At 39.5% G+C, this 21,157-nt stretch overlaps 1 protein-coding gene across 1 annotated transcript in view; it reads left to right on the plus strand.

Annotated features, from left to right (window-relative positions):
* Positions 1-21,157, plus strand: part of LOC111671953 (spermatogenesis-associated protein 16) — a 70,333-nt gene that overhangs the window by 16,347 nt on the left and 32,829 nt on the right. Inside the window, exons 4-6 of the mRNA XM_087180109.1 lie at positions 6,198-6,282; positions 12,147-12,291; positions 20,699-20,866. Of these exons, the coding sequence (XP_087036235.1) occupies positions 6,198-6,282; positions 12,147-12,291; positions 20,699-20,866 (398 nt within the window). The remainder of the gene's footprint in view (positions 1-6,197; positions 6,283-12,146; positions 12,292-20,698; positions 20,867-21,157) is intronic.

The following is a 21,157-nucleotide window of genomic DNA, read 5'->3' on the forward strand; positions in this document are numbered from 1 at the left end:
TTCAGCTGCAGCACTTTACACAGCATCTAAACATACCTGCAAATGTCACTTCAGTCCAGTTAGAATCTGGTGTGCTCCTTACTCTGTTCAACACCACAAACATCACACTGTCTGCCCATGACATGTACTATAGGCTACAACGCAAGTTTGTTTCCTCTGTCTCTTGTTCTCTATGATGAACACCTGCACTCTGGCAGCCTGCCAGCTGCTCACAATCAAACACAGCTTGGGGAAGCCTGGGGAAATATCAGAAAGCTCCTTTTTGTCTCATAGACCTTTAGGCTTTGTTAAATTCAGAAACATGTTAGTACGCTTCCCCTGAAACTATCATATTGCTTTTCTTGTCCGTACCCCTCTGTAAAACTTCCTGAATCTGTTCATGCAGTCGATCACACAGCAGCTCTATTTTAGCAGTTTTTATGCTTGTCTTACATATACAACATATGCTGACTGTAATGTTACTCCACTCCACTGAGTGGCAAACATTATGGTACGAACCCATTACAATCCAATACATTCAGTGCCAAGCAACACTTTTTGTTCAATTTGTGTCTATGATTTTGGAGGCAAAGAACACAGAATGAAAGAAGGGACTAAACTGAATAGTAAAACTAAAAAAAGTATGGGATATATTTATATATATATATATATATATTGATATCCACCAGAGACAATGATACATAAAACTCATACCTCAAGTTCGATATGTTTTCAGTACAATAAAAAAAAAAAAGATATGAAAAACATTACACTTCTTTGGATTTGTTATGAATTTAATCTGTTAACATTGTATGTGTAAAATTGTAACCCAGTGGAAAACTGGTGATAATTTCCTGAACATAAGAAATGCACACACAATATCAGCACGGCTGATATTCAGTACGACTTCACTCTGTCTCCTGTGATATTGTTGATTGATATAGTATAACACCTAAGCCTGACCAAACATGAACCTGACCTTTAACCTATTATTTTTTTTATAGTGTGTCCTTTAGCAACCTGTGTAGCTGCCTGTCTCTGTCTGTCTTCATGTCTGTCTTATAGTCTCAGTGACGTCACCCATAGTTTTTCTGAGGAGCGGTTTTGAAGCTCAGGTTGGGCTGCTTGACCATTGCCACCTTGCAAGTGTCTGACTCCGCCTAACTCACAGCTATAACCAATGATGGCCACAGCTGGGCGTCTTGCTTGAAGGCTAACCAAAGGCTAATTAGCTAGTTAACAAAATAAGCTAATAAGCCAGGTGTGGTGAGCGCAGAAACAGTTACTTGCTAATTAGTGCTAATAGAATAATACTAGAATTTCACTCACCTCAAAAAACAGGAGCACAAACTTAATAATAAAATTAAAAAAATGAAAAATAAAATAATAAAATATAAACAAGTGAGTTACATAAAAATTCACCCCTCTGCAGTTGTCATGAAGGGGGAAGTTAGCTTTACATACCAAAACTATTTTTTTTGTACCAGGCTGTAAACTTGTTTATTTCTTCTGTAAAGTTGAGCATTTTAACATGGGAGTCTGTGGGGATTGACTTGTTTTTGGAGCCAGCCTGAAGTGGCCGTTCAGTGAACTGCAGTTTTTGGCACTTAGGCGTTGGCCTAATTTTTGTGGAGGTTGCGGCTTGGTCTTTCTCCTTGTAACAGTGTTTCCCCACTTTTCAGTCAGCCTCTGTCCTTATTCCCCTCTCTTCTGCCCTTCATCACATTTTCCATCTGGACAGCTGTCAGAAGGCCACCAGGGCTATTATCTTGATATGAGATACACAATGTCAGCCTTGGGCATCTCTCTGTATCTCCCTCACTCTCTCACACAGCAACCCCTCACCCATCCCATCCTCTCACTACAGTACACGTATACAGATGCATTCTTACATGTATTTATGTTCATATGACAGTATGCACACATCAAAGATATATAAGGATTCTTTTTAGCTAAGGCCTAGCCACACTGATAGGCTGGATGGTACACTGATTGATCACAAGGCAATTGAAACTGGGAGATTTCCAATCTCCATAATGAGAATCGTACGTCTACGTCAGCTCAAAACGTCCAGACCAATTTGGAGAGATAGAAAACGAGCGTTGTTTGCATCAGCCGTGAGGTCCACTGGGGACCTCTTTACAATGTTGGCTTAATTTTTCTCCTTGTTTACCATGGAAAGGACAAACTGATGACAGCTCTGAGGGCTGAGCGTGCTCCCAGAGTGCCAGGACTCCAAATTAAAACACATATTTATTTCAGCTTGAACAAAAGAGTGCATTGCTGCAAAGTGGTTTTCAGTACTTGGTGTAGCAATAGCAGGGGCAATGACAAGTGCCTCCCCAAGTGACTGCTGTGCAATGAGAAGTAAAATGGAGATGCTTTGCAGATGCGGGCCCTCAGTGTGTGATGAATTTTAAAACACAAACTGCAATGCATACGGCCCTATTAGGATACAAAACACACTGCAAATCATATATTATATATAATTTTTTATGGCATTTTCTTCTGTAAGAAGTACTCAGAGTAAGTACACCCTTAAAGTTAGCAATGAGCCTGCCCTCCACCATATTTATACAAGACTAAAGGTACTTTCAGGTAGCTGCAGTGGCAAAGAGAGGGACAGTGGCTGCTGCTCTCATGAAGTGCACAGCTATTTATCAGAATTTCTGATTTTCAATTTGCCGAGCAGTGGTGGAAGTAATGAGTTACATTTACTGTCATTATTGTTACAAAATCATTTTATTGTGTACTATTTTTTTTTTATCTCAAATGTTGCACTTTGTTGCATTTAAAGTCACAATTATTACAGAGTAAAAACAAGTCACATGATGAAGGCATGATGAACTGCGCCAGCGTGGAAGAAAAGAAAGAAGCCAAATCAGTAGCCACAGCAGAGAGGAAGCTGGTGGTGTGTCTGCAATCGTGGGAGGACAGAGCTCCATGTTCAGAGAGGAGATGCTCTTAGCTTCTCTCAGATCACATTCTGTAAAAGATACATTTCCAAATGTGTATGTTCACAAGCCAACTGTCAGGGGGTGCAAGGGAGGTTGTTGCACCAGCGACGGGCCTAGCAGTTCGTGAATGCTACAAAACTGCACCAAGATGCAATAAAATTAATGATGGTTTTATTATGGAGCTATGGCTAAGATTAGCATACCTCAACTACCTTCCACTTGAAATAATCACTGGAATTAGGAACTAGTTTTCTTTTAAGTACAATATCTAACATAAAACTAGTGCAGAAAATTGCAACAAAAAAGCCCATTTAAGTGCAATATTAAACATTTAAAAAGTCATACCTTGGAAAATCCTGGCCAGACTACGAAACCCCTCAGTATGAACATGCTAATGTTTTAACCTGCAGAGTGTCATTAAAGACCACAGCTGTCCTTTTTTTTTTTTTAAGGCGCTACCACAGTGGTGACCAGACAAGTTCATTGCAGAACTGACTCATTGGGCCTAAAGTCTGAGCCAGGTGAACCACAGTGAGCGTAATGGCTGGCTCTGCAGGAAAATGTTTTAATGTGGTCTCTCACTAATTGTCTCTTGGCTGCCTTTTCATTTGAGTTGTGAGAACTACTGTGGTTTTCAGTCACTGCCACCCAGTTCTGCATCCAGTACTTGGCAATGTTGCAGAGGTGATCTTTTTGATGCTTTATTAGCACACCGCCTCTTGTAAAGCTGTTGGTTGCAGTGAGCAATTAATGGATTGAAGGAAAAAATAATTTACATCTTTTTTTTTGATAGCTGATAAATTGATTAAAATGATTTAAAGTTTAAAATCCAAGTACCAGATATTTGTTTTTTGGATTCTCAGACCAGTGGCAGAATCTGAGCCCTAAATACCTTTTGTTAAAAAAAAGCTGTTATCAGTGCGCAGTACTTGGGTCATGTGATGCAATACGGTTTCCACTCTGTTCAGCCAGAGAAAAATATTTGGATCAAAGTCATCTTTAAAGATGCATCATTTTTACGAAACTGAGGAGTCTGATGTTATCTCCTTCAAAGTTGAATGCTGTACGTAGTGAAAAAAGCCCATTGTAGTGGTCACGGAAAACTTCCCTCAATGACTCAGAAAAAGTTTTTCAGGCATCTGTCAACTGAGGAAATTGATCAAGATAAACCAAATGGTTTATTTTACAGTGGATGAAGCAAAACAGGATGCCACTATGTTGTCCTACATGGATATGATGTCAGTTAAATGACAAGACCTTAAGTGGATGATCCAGCAAAACACAAAACAAGGGAACCTGTTATCTAAATGTTTTAAGCTAGTAGATGTTGAGATATTTCATAGGATAATTGAAAACTTTGCTAGAAGAAAAGCAGGCGGTTAACCAAAGTACCTTAACGAATATAATGACAAGCCATCCAAAACTTGTGGAGACATTTCATTCGTAAAATTTCACAAGTAAAACTCAACTTCGAGGTAGCACTAGAGGAAAAGTCGAAGATATTTCAGTCTGGACTTACCTGTTGGACTGACAACAGAGAGACCAACATTGCTCTCCATAAAGAATAAGGAGAGATTGATTTGATTAGAAATTTGTTTTCGGGTTGGTGTGACTGTGTTCAGAAAGAATGTGAAGTCAGTATTAGAGCTGGTGCCATTGCATGGAGTCAATAGAAAGACAAATTGACATGAAGGTGCTTCCTGTGAATTGAAAATAATTAAACTTGAACAAAAAAAATGTGTGAATGCCAGAATGTACTTGATGAACAGAGACGAGTTGAGTATTTTTTTCTGTCTCTCTCTTCCTCGTTGTGTTTATCTGTCAAGTTCCACCCCCATCCTGGAAATTGATCAGCCCACCCACCTCAGAATCACACATGGTTCTTGGCCTTGTTTGCTGGGAGACATTCTCAGATGGTCAACAAAGCCTGGAGAGACTCTCAGCTTGACAAACAATGGCTGACCTTGGAGAGCTGCTGTCATTTAAACAGTTATGTTGTTGGGGCTGTTAGTGTTTACTGGTGCACGTGGGAGTTTCCCCACCGGTACTACCTCCTGATAATAAAAATACACTTACATTGTACCCTCAAAAACACACTGGAGGATAATGATGTCTGGAGAAATTATGGGGGAATGTCTGCATTGTATAGTACGTTGTTGGGAGATGTAAAGGAATATGTAACCAACACACATAATTATAGCTGTGTAAGCTTCTAGCAGTGGAGACATACTTTACATTCACACAGAGTGACAGAATGTTGCTTTTAAAGTTTCACTGTGTCAAAGGAGATCAATGTCTCTGCTCGTGGCGCACACATACATGCATAAGTATACACACGTTCTCCCTTATACCCCTAATCCACACACTCACTTCCATCTCCACTCACAACACACATGCAAAGTCAGACACAAACACACACACACACTCACACAACTGCATTACATTCAAACACACATGCACCTAGTGACAGCACAGACATTAAAGTGTTTTGACTGGCAGGAAGCCAAGGCAATACTCTGCCCCCACCCAGACTGACAAATATCCACCCCGACATAGGAAAGAACACAATGACAAGGAGAAGCTGCATCTATCTCTCTCTTTCAGTTCAGTCAGGTTTGATATTGACTGTAGATGGAACATTGGTTGCCCTGATAAGGACATTTCTCGCATTGTCACATCAGGAAAAAAGCTTGTCTCTGAGTCTTTCTTCCTCCATTTTATTCTTCTCTAAATCATTTGGCTCTTACGTGATCTCTGCTGACCTAAATTTTCAGGTCGCGTATAATGCTGTGCTTTTTAATGACGGATTAATGGGCCAACTGGTGCTTTTTCAAAAACGGCTGATTTTCGTGGAGTGCAGGTAGTGTAAATGACATGCTTGTGGTAGACAATAACAGTTCTGCACATCAAATAGATTCAAGAGTTGTGCTCAGCTGCAAAACTTTGAAATTGTGTGATAGAACAAAATACCAATAAGTGATTTGAGTAATGATGTAGATGGCACTGCAGTTTCACAGTTTGTTCTTTTCCAAATCAGAATCCTTCACAAACATAAGACATGAAATGTTCTGTCATACACATTAAAATAACATCATTTTTTTTATCTTGTTTTCTAAGCTACTCGCCTGTAATACTGATTCATAATTATACAAGTGTGTGTGTGTGTGTGTGTGTGTGTGTGTGTGTGTGTGTGTGTGTGTGTGTGTGTGTGTGTGTATAATTACCTTTTTCCCTGACACACTATTTTCTCTCTGTCATCAGGAGCGTGCTGACTGCTGACTGGCTGTATTGTCTGCTGGGTGGCACTGAGCGCCGTATCAGCACGCAGCTCAAACTCTATTGGCAGGTGAGTAGGACAGATGGGCGCTCAGCGGACAACTTGGTGCGTGAATGATTATTGGTTAAAAGACTTGCCAACTGGGGTCTTCACTAGCCTATCAATCAGGGCTGTTTAGCATCCTCTGGCTGCTACATAAGGTCTGCTAAAGTGTTTATAATGAACCCACAAGGGGGATATGAAAGTGTGTGTGTGTGTGTCAGTGTGTGTCAGTGTGTGTGTCCTTACCACAGTCTTAACTTAATAATGGAACAGTAAAGGACACGATCCATATATCATCCAGCATGTCTTCACATCATTACCTGACACTGGCTTTTGAACTCTCCAACCCCTCAGTCTCTGTGGAAAAACTATTTAAAGATCTGGCACTTTTCTTAGGAAGTGTTGTCAATACTGGTTCATAACATTAGTTCAGTAAGTGATTTTTTTTCTTTTTTCTTTTTCTTTTTTTTTTTTAGGATTTAAAAGAACTTTAAAAAGAAGCGGCTTTTAATTATTTTTCTATAATTATACATTAATACTCTCCAGACTTGACACAAAACAAATCCTCAAACCTCAACAACTATACTGTAGATTGTTAGTGTTTGCAAGTACAAACACTGTAAACTTTCTTAAAATGTTCATTTCTGTATGGAAGTTTAATTAGAGCTGTTGAACTGCAGTGTAAAAGTCAAAACACTGAAAGAGAAAAGGGATAAACTGCATGTACTGTGAATAGTTGTCAGGTGTAGAGTAGAGTAAAAATTTTTCAGTATCAGTTTCTATTAAATTAAAGCACAAACTTTGTTGGAGATTAAATACAGGCAACAGAATGTCTATATGTCCATTGGAATGACTATTTACTTGAGTGTCTCACACTAAAAACCTTGTATATAGTATAGTAGGCCTACAATTTTTTAGCATGATGTATATGTTTTTAATGTACTCGGTGATACTGAGCGTAGAGTGAGATAAATGTATTGTTAAGTTAGGACAAGAACTTAAAAAGTACACTAAATCACAAGGACAAGGACTTCAATACCATTCAGGATTGTATTCTTGTATTCATAGGATCACAAAGCTGGGTAAGGTCGAGACCTTACGTTATCATATAGAGAAACTCAACAGACAAAAAATACTTAAAATGAAGTGAAAACATGTACTTCATGAGCTTTTAAAGGAGAAGGCAGTGCTCGAATGCCAGCCTTAACAAATACTCTTTGAGTCCAACGTGAACACAGTGAGCCTCACAGTAATCATCCGTTTAAATATCTTTCATGAACTGACAGTGATATTTTTATTTATTTTTTGTCTTTGAGGTAGACTTCGTGTGTCTCAGGCTGACAGTGTGCAAAAAAAGTCTTGCGATGAATAGAAAATATCACACATTAAATGAGAGACAAAGGGTTGATTCAACTTCACCTGTACACCATAAACTGCAGCTGACTGTTTTCTTAATCGTCAGTCTCTTTCGTTCTCAGCTAAGATTTTCTTTGAAGCAGAATACCAAGGCAGGTGTATGCTAGGCTATTTGTTCTCGATATTCCTGCTTCTCATGAATACAATAGAGAAATTGTAAAATAATAAATTCCTGGGGTAATAGTGTGAAGATATCAATACGGCTCCAAAATCCTTCAGTGTGTGCGGTAAACTATGCAGGCTAAATCATTGTGCCTGTATCTAAATATTCCTGCTCCAACCATTGTTACATGAGTGACTGACCACCGCTAACACAAAGTGAACAATATGATCAGTAAAATAACATCAAAATAACAAACAATGAATACGGATGTTGTAAATATGTATATCACCAGACACTGTACCATATGGTTCCTGGGTTCCTAGTTTTGTATCATTTAAGATGTTTCATTAACCATAACCAAGTGGTTATTATTGTAACTATGACAAGAAAGCTCCCCCGACCTTATCGTGGTAGTCATGGTAGTAATTTTAACCCACGGCAAAATGTTTTCCTAATCTTAACTAAGTACTTATTTCAACCTAAACAATGTTTCGCTAAACTAACCATGTCCTTTTTGAGACTAACTCTAACCAAATCAAAACCATAGCTTTTCGTCAAGACAAATGATGTTGTCTTGCTCATAGGGCCGTCAGATCAGAAAGGCCTTTCTATCATTCTAAAGGGCAGGTAAAAATGATGTATTTTATCATTTAATTTGAAGGTCGCACTAAAATTCTACCAGCAAGCATTGGTGTCATTTAACCATGAAAGTGATCATTTTTGTATTTTTTGTTGTAGCTTTTGTGACTATCCCTAACCTAAAGCACTGTTTTGGTCCCCACCAACTTATGAGAGAAACATCTGGCTCTTTAGCTGATCAATGCTCCACTATGTTCACCAGACACTGTCTTTGAAAGAAAAGCCCCATAAAACCAGCCCCATAGGTCATCTGTGCAAGCAGCTTATACTTATAGTTGCATTTTAATGTTAGGTGACCTCTAGCGGCTTTAGTCATTATCATGTGAGAAAAGGAGGAAGCCAGGCGACATAGTATGAATGGAACACGACAAAACACAGCACAGCCAAACGGGAAACCACAGTTTTTTCCCCATTTCCAACTTTCCATTGATCAATGTTGTTTCTTTTATTCATGGCCATTAAACATGTTTGTTATCATAACCCTGATGATGAATTTTGTCTAATCATAAAGTACCTTTTTAATCCAATCCACGATATTTCCCTACACCTAACTTAGTAGTTTTTGTGCCTGAACCTAACAGATCGTGACCATGGTTGGTTCACCAGCTACTGTAGTCATTAACTTTGTCTGACTGCTGTTTGGGGCTGGCAGGTAGTGTGCAGTGGGTGTTTAGCTTTTTTTGCTGAAACCAGCTGCCTGCCGCTGCTGAGAATTAGGTTGATGAGAACCGTGACACTGAAACAAAACAGTGAAGCAGCAGGATGTAAAATTAAAACTATGAGCAGAGTCAAGTGCTGCGGTTGTATGACCCTGAGAAGAAGATGTGCAATTTCTGAAGTAAAATGTAAGAATCAGGCACTTGAGTCAAAGTTTGCTGCAACAGCTTTTCGTATCAACTCACTCGCCACAGTTTCACAGCCTCAGTCAGACTGACGAGGGGACAAGGGACGCTTCAGGGTGTGTTTTTTAGTTTGGGACTAAAGCTCCCATTTTTGCATTTTTGGCAGCAAGTCAGAGGTTCACCTGCCTTGAAAGAAGGGCAAGGTAGAGAAGAAAGAAATCCTTGATGACTCTTTTCGTCCTCTTTTGTTTTTGTTCCCCCTCTCCTTTTAGCCTTTTCCCTTTCTTCCTCTCTGTTTCTAAGGACGGGGGAGAGAGATGGCTTAGCTCCTAGGACAACATAAAGGCTTTCCCTAATGCTTCCACCTGGAACAACGCCCTCTCTTTGTCTCCATGACTGTTCTAAGGATATGCCCCTATGTGTGTGTGTGTGTGTGTGTGTGTGTGTGTGTGTGTGTGTGTGTGTGTGTGTGTGTGTGTGTGGATGTGTATGTTTTCGCCATCTAAGCTTGGCCATTTGCATTTGCTTGATGTGAGATAAGTGCAAGGAGAGGTTTTAGTACGCAGCACATCAAGAGACTTCTGGTGTCTGCTCTTCTCTCGCCCCCCTTCTTCATCCCAAGACACTTTCAAGTTGCAGTGTGACTGTGTGGGCGCAATGCACACATTCTCTATAAGGACCCCTTAGTTTTAAAAAAACGTATGCCAAGGAAGTCTTTTTTATCTATCCCACTACCACCACCATTACCACCATAAATCTGCCTTTTGCTGGCTTCTCCCTCATTGCACTTTCAGGAAGAACGACCAGATATGGTTCTGTCTGCAGCATGAACCCTCTTTCTCTTGTTTCCCCTCTTTCCCCAAAAGAGGGAGAGACACCCAGAGAGAGAGAGAGAGAGAGAGAGAGGATGGACACAAACATCAGGAAGCACCGATTTAAAGAGCAGGCTATAATGTTCACTTTTCAAAGGTAGCTACTGCCACATACATTACCATGACAATAGTATACTGTGTGTCAGTATGACTACATGCTAAAGTAAGTGTCTTTTGTTGAAAAGCTTTCTAAAATGCAAACAGGATTTGCTCCCATTTGGACCATCTGGCCACACAGCTGGCAATATTGGTTGTTAGTCAGACCAGTCCTTGCCAAATATGAGTTATTACAGCATCCAACAACACGATGACCAATCTGCATCTCCCTCTTTATAGGCAACCTATACGCAGGGCTACCTCAGACCGTCTGGAGGCCCTAAGCAGAAATTCTCTTTTGGTCCACCCTCCTTTCTTTCTGCAACACCTGTTTTCTCGAGCTTGCCTCTCTTCATTCTCTTCAAATCATGGATCAGAAGCGTCCATATTATTCCATATCTGTCTTATGAATATATTATATTACTCTTCTTGACCTTACTTACTCCCAGGTGGTCTCCAGCTATGTGCCACTATGACCCAACTGTCTGCAGATTTTAATTCTAATCAAATACTACCGCAGCTGATTTCATTGCTTAGTTCTATCTCCCAGATTGAGGGGGTTCTAATTAGTGAAGGCAGCTGCTGATTTGTTTAGCTGGAATGAAAATCTGCAGACTCCGGGCTCATTGTGGTAAACAACCCATTGATTCATTCTCTATACTTGACACTACTCAATCAAGTTTGTACATACATCAACTTGAAGGCAAAAATGCACATTTGCAAAGAACTCTTATCTTGACTCAGTCGTCCTTCATTCTTAACAGCCATCAATTTTAGGCCAACCCTGTCTCCTAAAAATTATGTTTATATATTACACAATTGTTCTCCCAATTATATTTTGGTATGGGGTGGATTATGTTATGTTATGTTATGATAAAGTTATTTTAATGATGAATGAATAATGAATGAAGTGTTACAGCAACAGCAACTGAGTCACCAGGAGGTGGCTGAAGCGGATGATGGGCATACAAGGCACAAGACTGGCACATCACAGCTTGTGGTTCACATCCAGAGTCCCTCCAATAGTAGGGCAATAGAAACACTTTTGTCAAGGTTATGCTTGCTCATGTTGGAAGGCTCTTGAGATGGTCCAGATTGAAATAAGCCAAGCAACAAATACTGGATGGATTGCCATTAGATTTTTGTACACGCATTCATGGTACACACAAGGATGTATCCTTGTGAGTTTGTTAATCCTCTGACGTTTCATGCTGCTCCGCCATGAAGTTGGCGGTTTTTAATCAGATGAAATGTCTCAACAACTTTTTGCTGTCTTAACATGAAATTTTGTACAGACAGTTATGTTCCCCCTTTGAATTGGAATGAATGAATTTGATGATCCCTTCCACTCCCAAACACACACACACCCAAATTATATTTGTCCAGTGCTTTGGTTTATTTAATACCTGCAAAACTAATGACATTACCATCAGCCTTGGCTATACTTTGTGTTCAGTGCCTGTATGTAAGTAGTACTATTAAAAATGCTAAATCCATTAGTCCAGTTTAGTTCTTTTTTAGTCAGTTCTATGGTCTGCATCAGAAGATGAGATGGTTACCAACCTGATGGTTGGTTTGGTTTCTTATCACACAGAAAAAAAACTGCACAAAGACCAGAATGCAACATTAAAACCCATGTGAAAATGATAATTTCATGCATTGCTTAGATCTGTGTGGGGGTGAGAAAATGAAAGTAAATACCTTCTCAGATTAATTATACCAAGAGTAGATTCAACTGCACTAAACAATGCTGGTTTGAAAACATCTTTATTCCCAAAATCATCCCCTTTTGGAAGTTCAGATCAGTAAAATATCCTCACTTTCAAGCATTCTCATCAAAACTTTGTGAGCACATTTTGCAGTGACATGAAGAGGGGTACAAGAACAAACCAAAGCTTCACCTTCCTCTCTCTCCTGTTGCAGGATATGCTGTCCAAGGCTCAACTGATGGAGGGTATCTCTGTGATTTACATACCATACCATGGAGATCCTACAGCCAAGGACATCAGTCAAGCAATAAAGACCAGCATCAAGCAGCACCCTGCCTTCACTGGCTTCATATACACAGGTGTGTTTCAAGTCCAAATCTGGAAAGTCCCGTTTAGCAGCCTGCCTCTAGGGATGGCAGTGTTGGTCTGTTGGTTTGTTGGTCCACCGCTTTGGTCCAGACACAAATATTTTAACTACTTGAAAGCTGTGAAAGTCCTTCATGATCCCCAGATGATAAATCTTGACTTTGGTGATCCCCTGACTTCCTCTAGCGCTACTGCTAGGTTGGCATTTTGGTCTGAACCAAAATTGTCAAGTGGAATTCTAATACCTAATGACATTCCCATGAGCCTCCGCTGTACTTTTGTCTTCGGTGATAATTACCAATTTTTTGTGTGCTAATATGCTGAGCTAAAACGGTAATCATGGTAAACCTTGGTATACCTGTTAAAAATCAGCATGTTAACGTTGTCATCATGAGAATGTTAGCACACTGAAAGTAGCACTTAGCTAAGGACCATTATGCCAAAATACAACCTCACAAATCTGCTCGTATGGCTACACCTGTTACTTAGGAGCTAAGTATTAATTGCTGGGTTGGGCGGCGTCTCGATGAGGTAGTCTACAAGCCAAGCTGTCTAGTCAACCAGTCACCCAGGTACTCATCTACCTTTTTGACAATGTAGATGGCCAGTTGAGTTAGCTAGTTCACTGAACCCTGCAGACACTCACTTTGCCTATCAGTACAGTCTATCAGTGGATCAGTTTTCCAGGCAGTGAGTTAGGAAAGAGGAGAATTTAGCTCAAGAGAAAGGAGACCTGAGGAAAGGAAAGGTCTCATGAATCTGGATTTCTGTTGAGGCATGCAGATGGTAATCTGGCAACAGCAGCATAACTCCATGGACCCAAACTGCCTCGGGTCATCAGTCCAAGATTGTGGTGGTGGTGTAATGGTAATGGTGTCTTCTAATGGCTACTTCAAGCAAGATAATGCACAATGTCACAAAGCAAAAATCATCTCAAACTGATTTCACCTTTGAGATGTTGTAGAACAAGAGATTTTCAGCATATATTTCCAGCTGACAGATCTTTACAGAAACTATGTGAGCACAGAAAATGCACTCTGAATAGATACAAAAGAAAACACCTACAATTTTGCAGTAATATTTGCTCTTGACACGCTATACCTTTGTTCCATTTGACACAAATTACCACAGTGGTAAATCCACTTTTCAGTAATAATGTGCAGAACTACACACCGATGGAGCTAAAGTGGATCAGGTTAACAGTTTTAGGTTCATGTGAATCCTGTGAATCAACATCACAGAGAACCTGCCATGGTCATCACACCTCTCTATCCTGGTGAAGGAAGCTGAGAAACGACTGTACCTAAGGAAACCTCAGGAGGCTAAATTCCTGTGCCAGGTTCCTGTTAACTTTTACAGAAGAACAACAAAAAGCATCCTAACTAGAAAGATCACAATCTGGCATGGGATGTGCACGGCCCAGGACAGTGGGTGATTAAAACCACCCAGGAATATCATCATCTACTGAGCATCAGTGATATTGGTGAAGTGAAGTGCCTGCAAAGAGCCCAAAGGATACTGAAAGACAATACCCACCCCAGCCACAGCATGTTCACCATGCTGCTGGCCCATCTGGCAATCAATGCAGAAGTATCCACTGCTGTACCACCAGACTTCAGAGCAATTTCTGGCCTCAGGCTGTGAGACTATTGAGTTCATCCTCCACACTTCACCACGAGAATAGTTTTTAATGACTTGATTATTTACGCATTCATTTATATAACTTTTGTTTTTTGAGAGTAGCATAAAGGGACTACGTATATAATTTCATTAATTGTCTAGAACTTCATAGGGTGGTATGACAGCAACCACCTTCAGCTCATCAATTGGAAAACCAAGGAGGCTCTGGAGGACTGACAGCTCAGCAAGAGTTCTCTGCACCTCTGTTGATTAAAGGGGAGGGAGTGAAGTTGGTGGACACCTACAAGTTTCTATTGGTGCAACTGAAGAACGAACTGGACTTGTCAGACTGCACCGAAGCCATTTACAGGAAAGGACAGAGCAGGGTGATCTTTCTGAAGAGGATCAGGTCCTTCCGTGTGTGCTCTAGGCTGCTACAGATGTTCTACCAGTCTGTACTGGCCAGTTTTATCTTCTCCGCTGTGCTGTGCTGTGGAGATGGCAGTGGGACTTGTGGTGCCAATAAACTGGGTGAGCTGATGAGGACGACCTGGTCTGTGGTGGGGCTGGAACTGGACAGTGTGAAGGCATTGGCAGCGAAGTTGATGAGAGGGAAGCTGAAAGCTATCATGGAGAACCTCTCTCATCCTCTCTATGCTGAGCTGAGGCAGCTCAGGAGCACGTTCAGGTACAGACTCATCCAGCCACATGTCTAAAAGCACGCAGGAGACTCCATGCCACTGCCATCAGGCGTCACTCCACAACTGTGAGCTTGAGATAGCTTCTTACCTCCACAACGATACTTGTCTCGCAACCACACACCACTAAGTGTCACCATTACAGGTATACAGGTACAAGTACAGTTTTTGTTTTTACATGAAGTTGAATGCTGTAACTCTGTTTACTAAATTATTTTGAAATAATTTACTTAAGCAGCAACGCCAAACTATAACTACAGATCATCTTGCGATAGGATCACAGCCACAATTCCTGTCAGCATGTTGACATATGAGTACCCAGTAGTCATTACTGCATTTGGGCTGGATCAGATCTATCTTTGAACTCAGCCTTCATTTTGATCTCAAACACCTCCTGTAAGGTTTCGTGACTGTATCTTGCAGGTTTTTATTATTATTATTATTATTATTAGATATTGTTGTGGTGAAAAAATCTGTCCAGAGACAGACAGACATATAAACACCTGTGAAACTACTCAAACCACTTCTGCGGTAGCTCATCCTACAGTAGGTTTCTCCAGGGCCACATTTTGTGATGATGACACACAGAGTCACAAGGTGAAAACAAAACCAGCCCTGTTGTCACAGCTGGTAAAAATACATCATCACGAGTAGCAAAGTTTGGTAGCAAACTGTTCTGAAAGGAAAAGTACACAAGTGGATACAAGAGAAGGGAACCAAGTGGGTAGAAGAAAGTTGGGAAATATATGATGGCAATGCTACGGTGAAGGTTTGGTTAAGCTAACAGTTACATACACCAAAAACTGTGTGACCAAAAGTAATTTAGCTCTGAAATAGCAGGTGGATCAGTGAACAGGACAACTTTCTGACAGTAGACCACCACTATAGAGCACAGCAGGAAGAGGATATGGCACTCTGCTTGGAGTCTAGATGTTCTTTGCCTCTATGTACTCCATTATTTTCTTATTTCAGGACACCTTGACTGATATAAGAAACCAGTGCTGATGAGATTCTCAGAACTCCCCACTGAAACACTTGAATGCATCAGCGGACTCCTCGGAAATGGCATCTCTACCTCGGGAATCTCAAACTCTCCACTGAGAATTGTAATGAAATTATAGTAGATGAAGTGTCTGCCTCACATCCAGAGATCATAAATCCCCTAGTATAAACCCCAGACTTCTTCCCTCTCCTCCTCCTCCTTTTTGTCCTTTTCTGTACATCTCCAATCCATCTCTACTTTTTTCTCCTTTTCACCCCTTTTCTTTAATAGGCCAAGATGATATTTTTTCTCCCCTCCTCTTCCTCTCCTTCTTCCTCCACTTTACTCCTTTGCACTGTCCCCTAGACCTTAACATTAACTTTCTCGTGAGGTACCATTTATCACAGATTGGATATATCCTGTTATCCAGTTCCTCTGGAGGGTACTCCATCTCTGAGCCCCTGCTAGAGCAGAATCTCAAACCTCCAACAATTTCTTTCTGGTTATCACTTCCACTATCATAAGACTAGTATCATGACACTAACTGATGTGCTCAGAAGTAAGAGCAGTGAGAGAGAAGGAAAGAATAACATCAAAGAGGGATTGAGCAATGACTGAGAAGTATATGAATTTACCAGTATATTGTTTTTTTTATTCCTTTTCTTATACTGCTTTAATTCTTCAACCATGCATAACCAGTTACAACCACGGTTGGATCATAACCTGTTGTGGTAAGGTTTGTCAAACCTGCCCTCTACCTCAGTGGCTATGATCTGGAAGCTTATTTCAGCCTCATAATCAAAAGAAAATGATGACTCAATCAACAAGTGAAACACCACTTTTAAAAAAGAGTCAGTGGGATAATTGTAGATTAGTTAACATTTAGATGACTACTGTAATCATAAATGTCATTGTTACCTCCTACAATTAAAGTTAACATGTTATTTGGATTATCCAGTGTTGATAGACAGCTGTCAGGTAATAAAATGTAGAATGTAGTAAAGCTACAATAAATTATTTTGTCCACTTTTGGGCAAAATATACTGCCCTTACATATATTATTGCCCTATAGAGTTTTAGAACTAACAATTGGTCAATTCGTCAATTAACAGAAAATCTGAAACAATTTTCATAATTAAGTAATTCATAATATTTTTCCAGCCAAGATGCCAAAAATCCGGTTTCAAGCTTCTTAACTGTCCATACTCGCTGCTTAATTCTTCTATGATAGTAAAAGGATTCTCGTTGGGTTTTTGACAGGTGGTTGGTACAAAAGGTAGGGCTAGGTGCTTTCAACAATGACATTGTGATGAGCATTTCTCATCATTTTCTTGACAGGTGATTGAAAATGAAAAAAAAATCCAGTTGGAGCCATAAACTATAAATACACCAAGATGGCAGTGCCAGGGAGGTCAGACCTACCATTATTAACTGTGTTTGCTGTGATTTGTTTTTGTGTTTTTTTTTTTTGTTGTTTATTTTAGTTTTTTTTTGTTGTTGTTATTTTGGCCATTTTTCCCTTACTAACAGTGACAGTGAAGAGATGGAATGGAAAGGCTTGGCCTTGACACATGGTACATGGGTTTAACCAGGTGAGCTACCAGTATGCATTGGCTGTGATTTTAATACATGGATTTATTTTTAACCTCAATTTTCATTAAAAGCTCTGTGTGAGCTGTCACTGTGATGGATCCATGCAGCTGCTATAACTGGATATACAGCTCAGTCTTAGAAAAGACAGGACTGAGGGATCTTTTTAGGGAAAACAAAAAAGATCAGGAAACTCAGATACTTTTGACTTGGGCCAAATGCTAAAGGGACCAACAAGCTCAACCTCAAGTCAAACACAAATCGATCTTGTCCCTGTCCCTGATTGCAAACTCTCAAAATGGCTTAATTTTCCCATAAACAAAATTCATATCATCAGGTAATACTTAATGTATCTAAGTTTGAAAATGGAGTCAAAGCAGCTAACTGGTCAGATTGCTTACAAGGTACTGATGTAGAAGACAACAGCCAGTCAGTAATATCTGCAATTAAGTCAACTATAGATTTCAAAACATTATTAGACTCAAAAGTGGTTTAACAAAAAAAGAAAAAACAGTTCTTCCATTCTTCCCAAAAGGCAACATCTGGTAATTAATGAAGGAAAGGGATAGTGTTCTTAAAGCAGCGATTAAATCCAATTTAAATGCAAAAGTGTGTTATGCTGAGGAACAAGTTCATGAAAAGAAATTAGAATAAATATGTTATTGATTTAATAAGTGAAGCAAAGGGAAATACTACAGTGGTCTGGGCAGGGAGGTTTAATAGTAAAGCTGAAAGTCAGTGACAAAGTAATATAAATGGCAACTTAATTAAAGAGGCAAAAGCTATTACCACTGCCCTCAGTGCCTTTTTTTTTTTTTTGTTGTTAATTCAGTAAAATCTGTTATCCAGGATGTTCCTACTTAGGCTACAATATCTTCATCAGTGGATGACACACAACAAGCTTTTGATTTAAGAAGTGACACAGAATCAGCTGTACAGAAAACGATGGACTCATTAAGAAACTCAAAAGCCTCGGATGTGTTTGGATTGAACATCATGTTCCTAAAGAGGTTTAAAGAGTCCTTTTCCTCTCCGGTCTGTAAGGTTATTAATGCATCCTTCGATCAGAGGGTATGTCCCGCTGCCTGGAAATCAGCTATAATCACACCTATTTTTAAAGGGGGTGCTACAGCCTGCATGAATAATTACAGACTTATGGCTTATAAGTGAATGTGTAACAGCACAATTGATCAGTCTTTAAATCAGTCTTTTACTCTACACCCCATGCAGTTCAGTTTTAGAGAAAATCACTTCCACAGCCAGTTGTTTCCTTGTTGAAAATATTAAAGATAAGCTTGATAAAGGGCTTTGCGTGGTATTTGTCAACTTCATAAAAGCCTATGTCTGTAAATTAACCACAACAGAAATTGATAATTAGATTTTAATCTCTGCTTCTTAATGCTGTTTCAAATCTTACCTCAAAACAGAAATCAGTGTGCAAGTAGACATGATGTCACTCACTTGGAAAGTTGGAGTAACCCAGGGTCTCGGTCCGCTCCTCTTCAGCTTGTACAAAAAGAGCAAGTGATGTTTCTCAGTGACATTCAGTTTATGTAGGTGAGAAGCTAAACGTGGTTTCCAGTTTTAAATACCTTGTTTGTTTGTGAAAGTAAGATGTTGCCAAAACATAGTTTTATAGAGTTTAGAGTTATTCGAAAATACCTGACACTGGAGGCTGCTAAGATTTATTTCCATGCTATGATTTTTTTCATAAACTAAAATACTGTCTAACCACTGATATAAAGCCTGTATAATCTGGATATAAAAAAACTCTCAAGCTCCTGGATAATAAGCCCAAAACTATTGTAATATAATACTTAAAATACTCTTTAATACTTCTATAAAGTACTTCCTTTGCTGGAAAAATCTCAATAAATTCGACAACACACATCTAATACAGAGAATTCTTAATGGAAATGATTAAATGGTCCCCAGTTTAACAAATTTGTATCTCAGAAAAATGTTAGCAAGAGATCAACCATATTCAGGTCCTTTGGCCAGATTGCCTTCACAATAAGAGCCTCCCAATTCTGTAACATCCTTCCATTAAATAGATGCCACAGTGACTCTTACCATTTGTTTGTACACAATCTTATAACTTATAACTGATTGCCTTGTCTGTTCTCATTTGCTTGGCTTTCTGTGTTGGTCATTGTGTTCCCTCTGGTTTTACCTATGTCGTAATTATGATTGATTTTACATTGCTGTGTTTTAACTGCCTACATTGATTGTCAGTTTTATAATGTTTTGTATTAATTGTCTGTTTTATTCATGTCCCTTCTTTGCGCGATGCTTGCCTCGGTCTTCTAAGTGTTTTATTCTGCTGAAATGATTCATGTTTTTGCTCGCTCTTTCCTGTTATAATTTTTATATGCTGTGGGTTTTATTGTCATTTTTACAGATGGCACATTTACAGTGACGTTGATTAATGTGCATTGTTCCAGGAAAATGGAATAAAATAAATAAACTAACATTATGATAAATTTGTATACATGTTTTGACCATCCGACAAATAAGTCCAATATTCACTCTCCTTTTGGGTCTGATTTGGTCTCCACAAACTCATCAAAAAATATCTGGCTAATGTATACAGCTGCCTTCTGTTGCTGGAAACAAAGCTAATTAGAGCAGAGTGAGATTTATCTGAGCTCTGCAGAGCTGAATGGTTGGTATAGTATAATAACTGTTGACATAACTAATGACAAACCACAGTCATTTGATCTATTGTTAAAAAATATTGATAAGTGCAGCTTTAATTGCAGAGAACAGATAGCTGTGATTACTGTATGTTTGCTACTCACACTACAGATTCAGGTAACACCCTGCATTGTATGTTAATAACAACAAACTTGTAGTCCAATCAGATGTGATTTGAATTCATTATAAATGATGCATTTTCCCATACAGCTTACCAGAAACCCAGTATATCAGAATCTAAAATTCAGGTATGTGGCCTATTGCTGCTGTGTGACTATCCAGTGGTCAGTGAGTTTGAGAAAATATTAGGGTACTTCTAATTGTCTTTAATGCTTAGTGCAGATTCTAATTATACTCCTTGAAACAAAAGTCATCATTGGTTTAACAAAACAACTCTCTGGATTTCACTAAAAGGTATTTTCTCCACACATGAGTATGTAGTACATTATAGTGATGGTATATTTGAGCACAACTTCTATCATCTAGTGACCTCAAACAGGAATAAGCAGATATGGGAAATCAGTGTATGTATCTGATGTGTATGTGCTGCTACAATGACTCGGTCCATGCGCTTAAACGTGACTCATACTAAAAAAAATGAAAGCTGCTGTAGACTGAATAGAAGCAAGCCTGACCCCACTTGCCTCACAAATAACAGTAAGAAAAACAGTGGGAGCTGTAAAGTTCACTGTTCACATTGAATGCGAATGTAGGAATGAATACAGCTACATTCCCTTAATACATTCAGATCCTAACACTAACCATCCTGACCTGTGCTTATCATTCTTTTTTTTCCTTTTTTTTTTCCCTCAGACCCCAGGGGTGGCCACGTCCTCCCCCAGACCACTGACTGGCTGTCTGCTGGTGCTGTGCCCCAGCGTTACCTCATCACTCTGGGCTTTAGGAGGAGAGAGGATGGCATCTTCCTCAAGAAGATGTACTCAAGGATCTGGCCCTCTCTTCCAGGTCCGTGTACATTATGTGTATTTAAATTATTCTTGATGATACACCGATACAGCTGGTTAAGTAAAGCACTTTATTGCTGTTTACATGAAAAAAATGCAACCCCTATATTCATTTGAATATCTGGCATGGAGTTCTTGGTTTAAACTGGCTCAACCTTTGCTGGACGACAATGAACTGCATTGGCCAAAGAGTTACAAGCAAGAGCAAATTTCCAGTAGATTGCTTTGTAACATGCACATTGTATTTCTGCTGTCTTCCTGGAAATCAGTACATCTGGAATCTGTGAACACTGCATCATTGCTAAAA

The sequence above is a fragment of the Seriola lalandi genome, unplaced genomic scaffold (genome assembly GCF_002814215.2).
Source record: "Seriola lalandi dorsalis isolate HSWRI2012SDOR001 ecotype SW California unplaced genomic scaffold, Sedor1 jcf7180002054890, whole genome shotgun sequence".
Classification (NCBI taxonomy): Eukaryota; Metazoa; Chordata; class Actinopteri; order Carangiformes; family Carangidae; genus Seriola; species Seriola lalandi.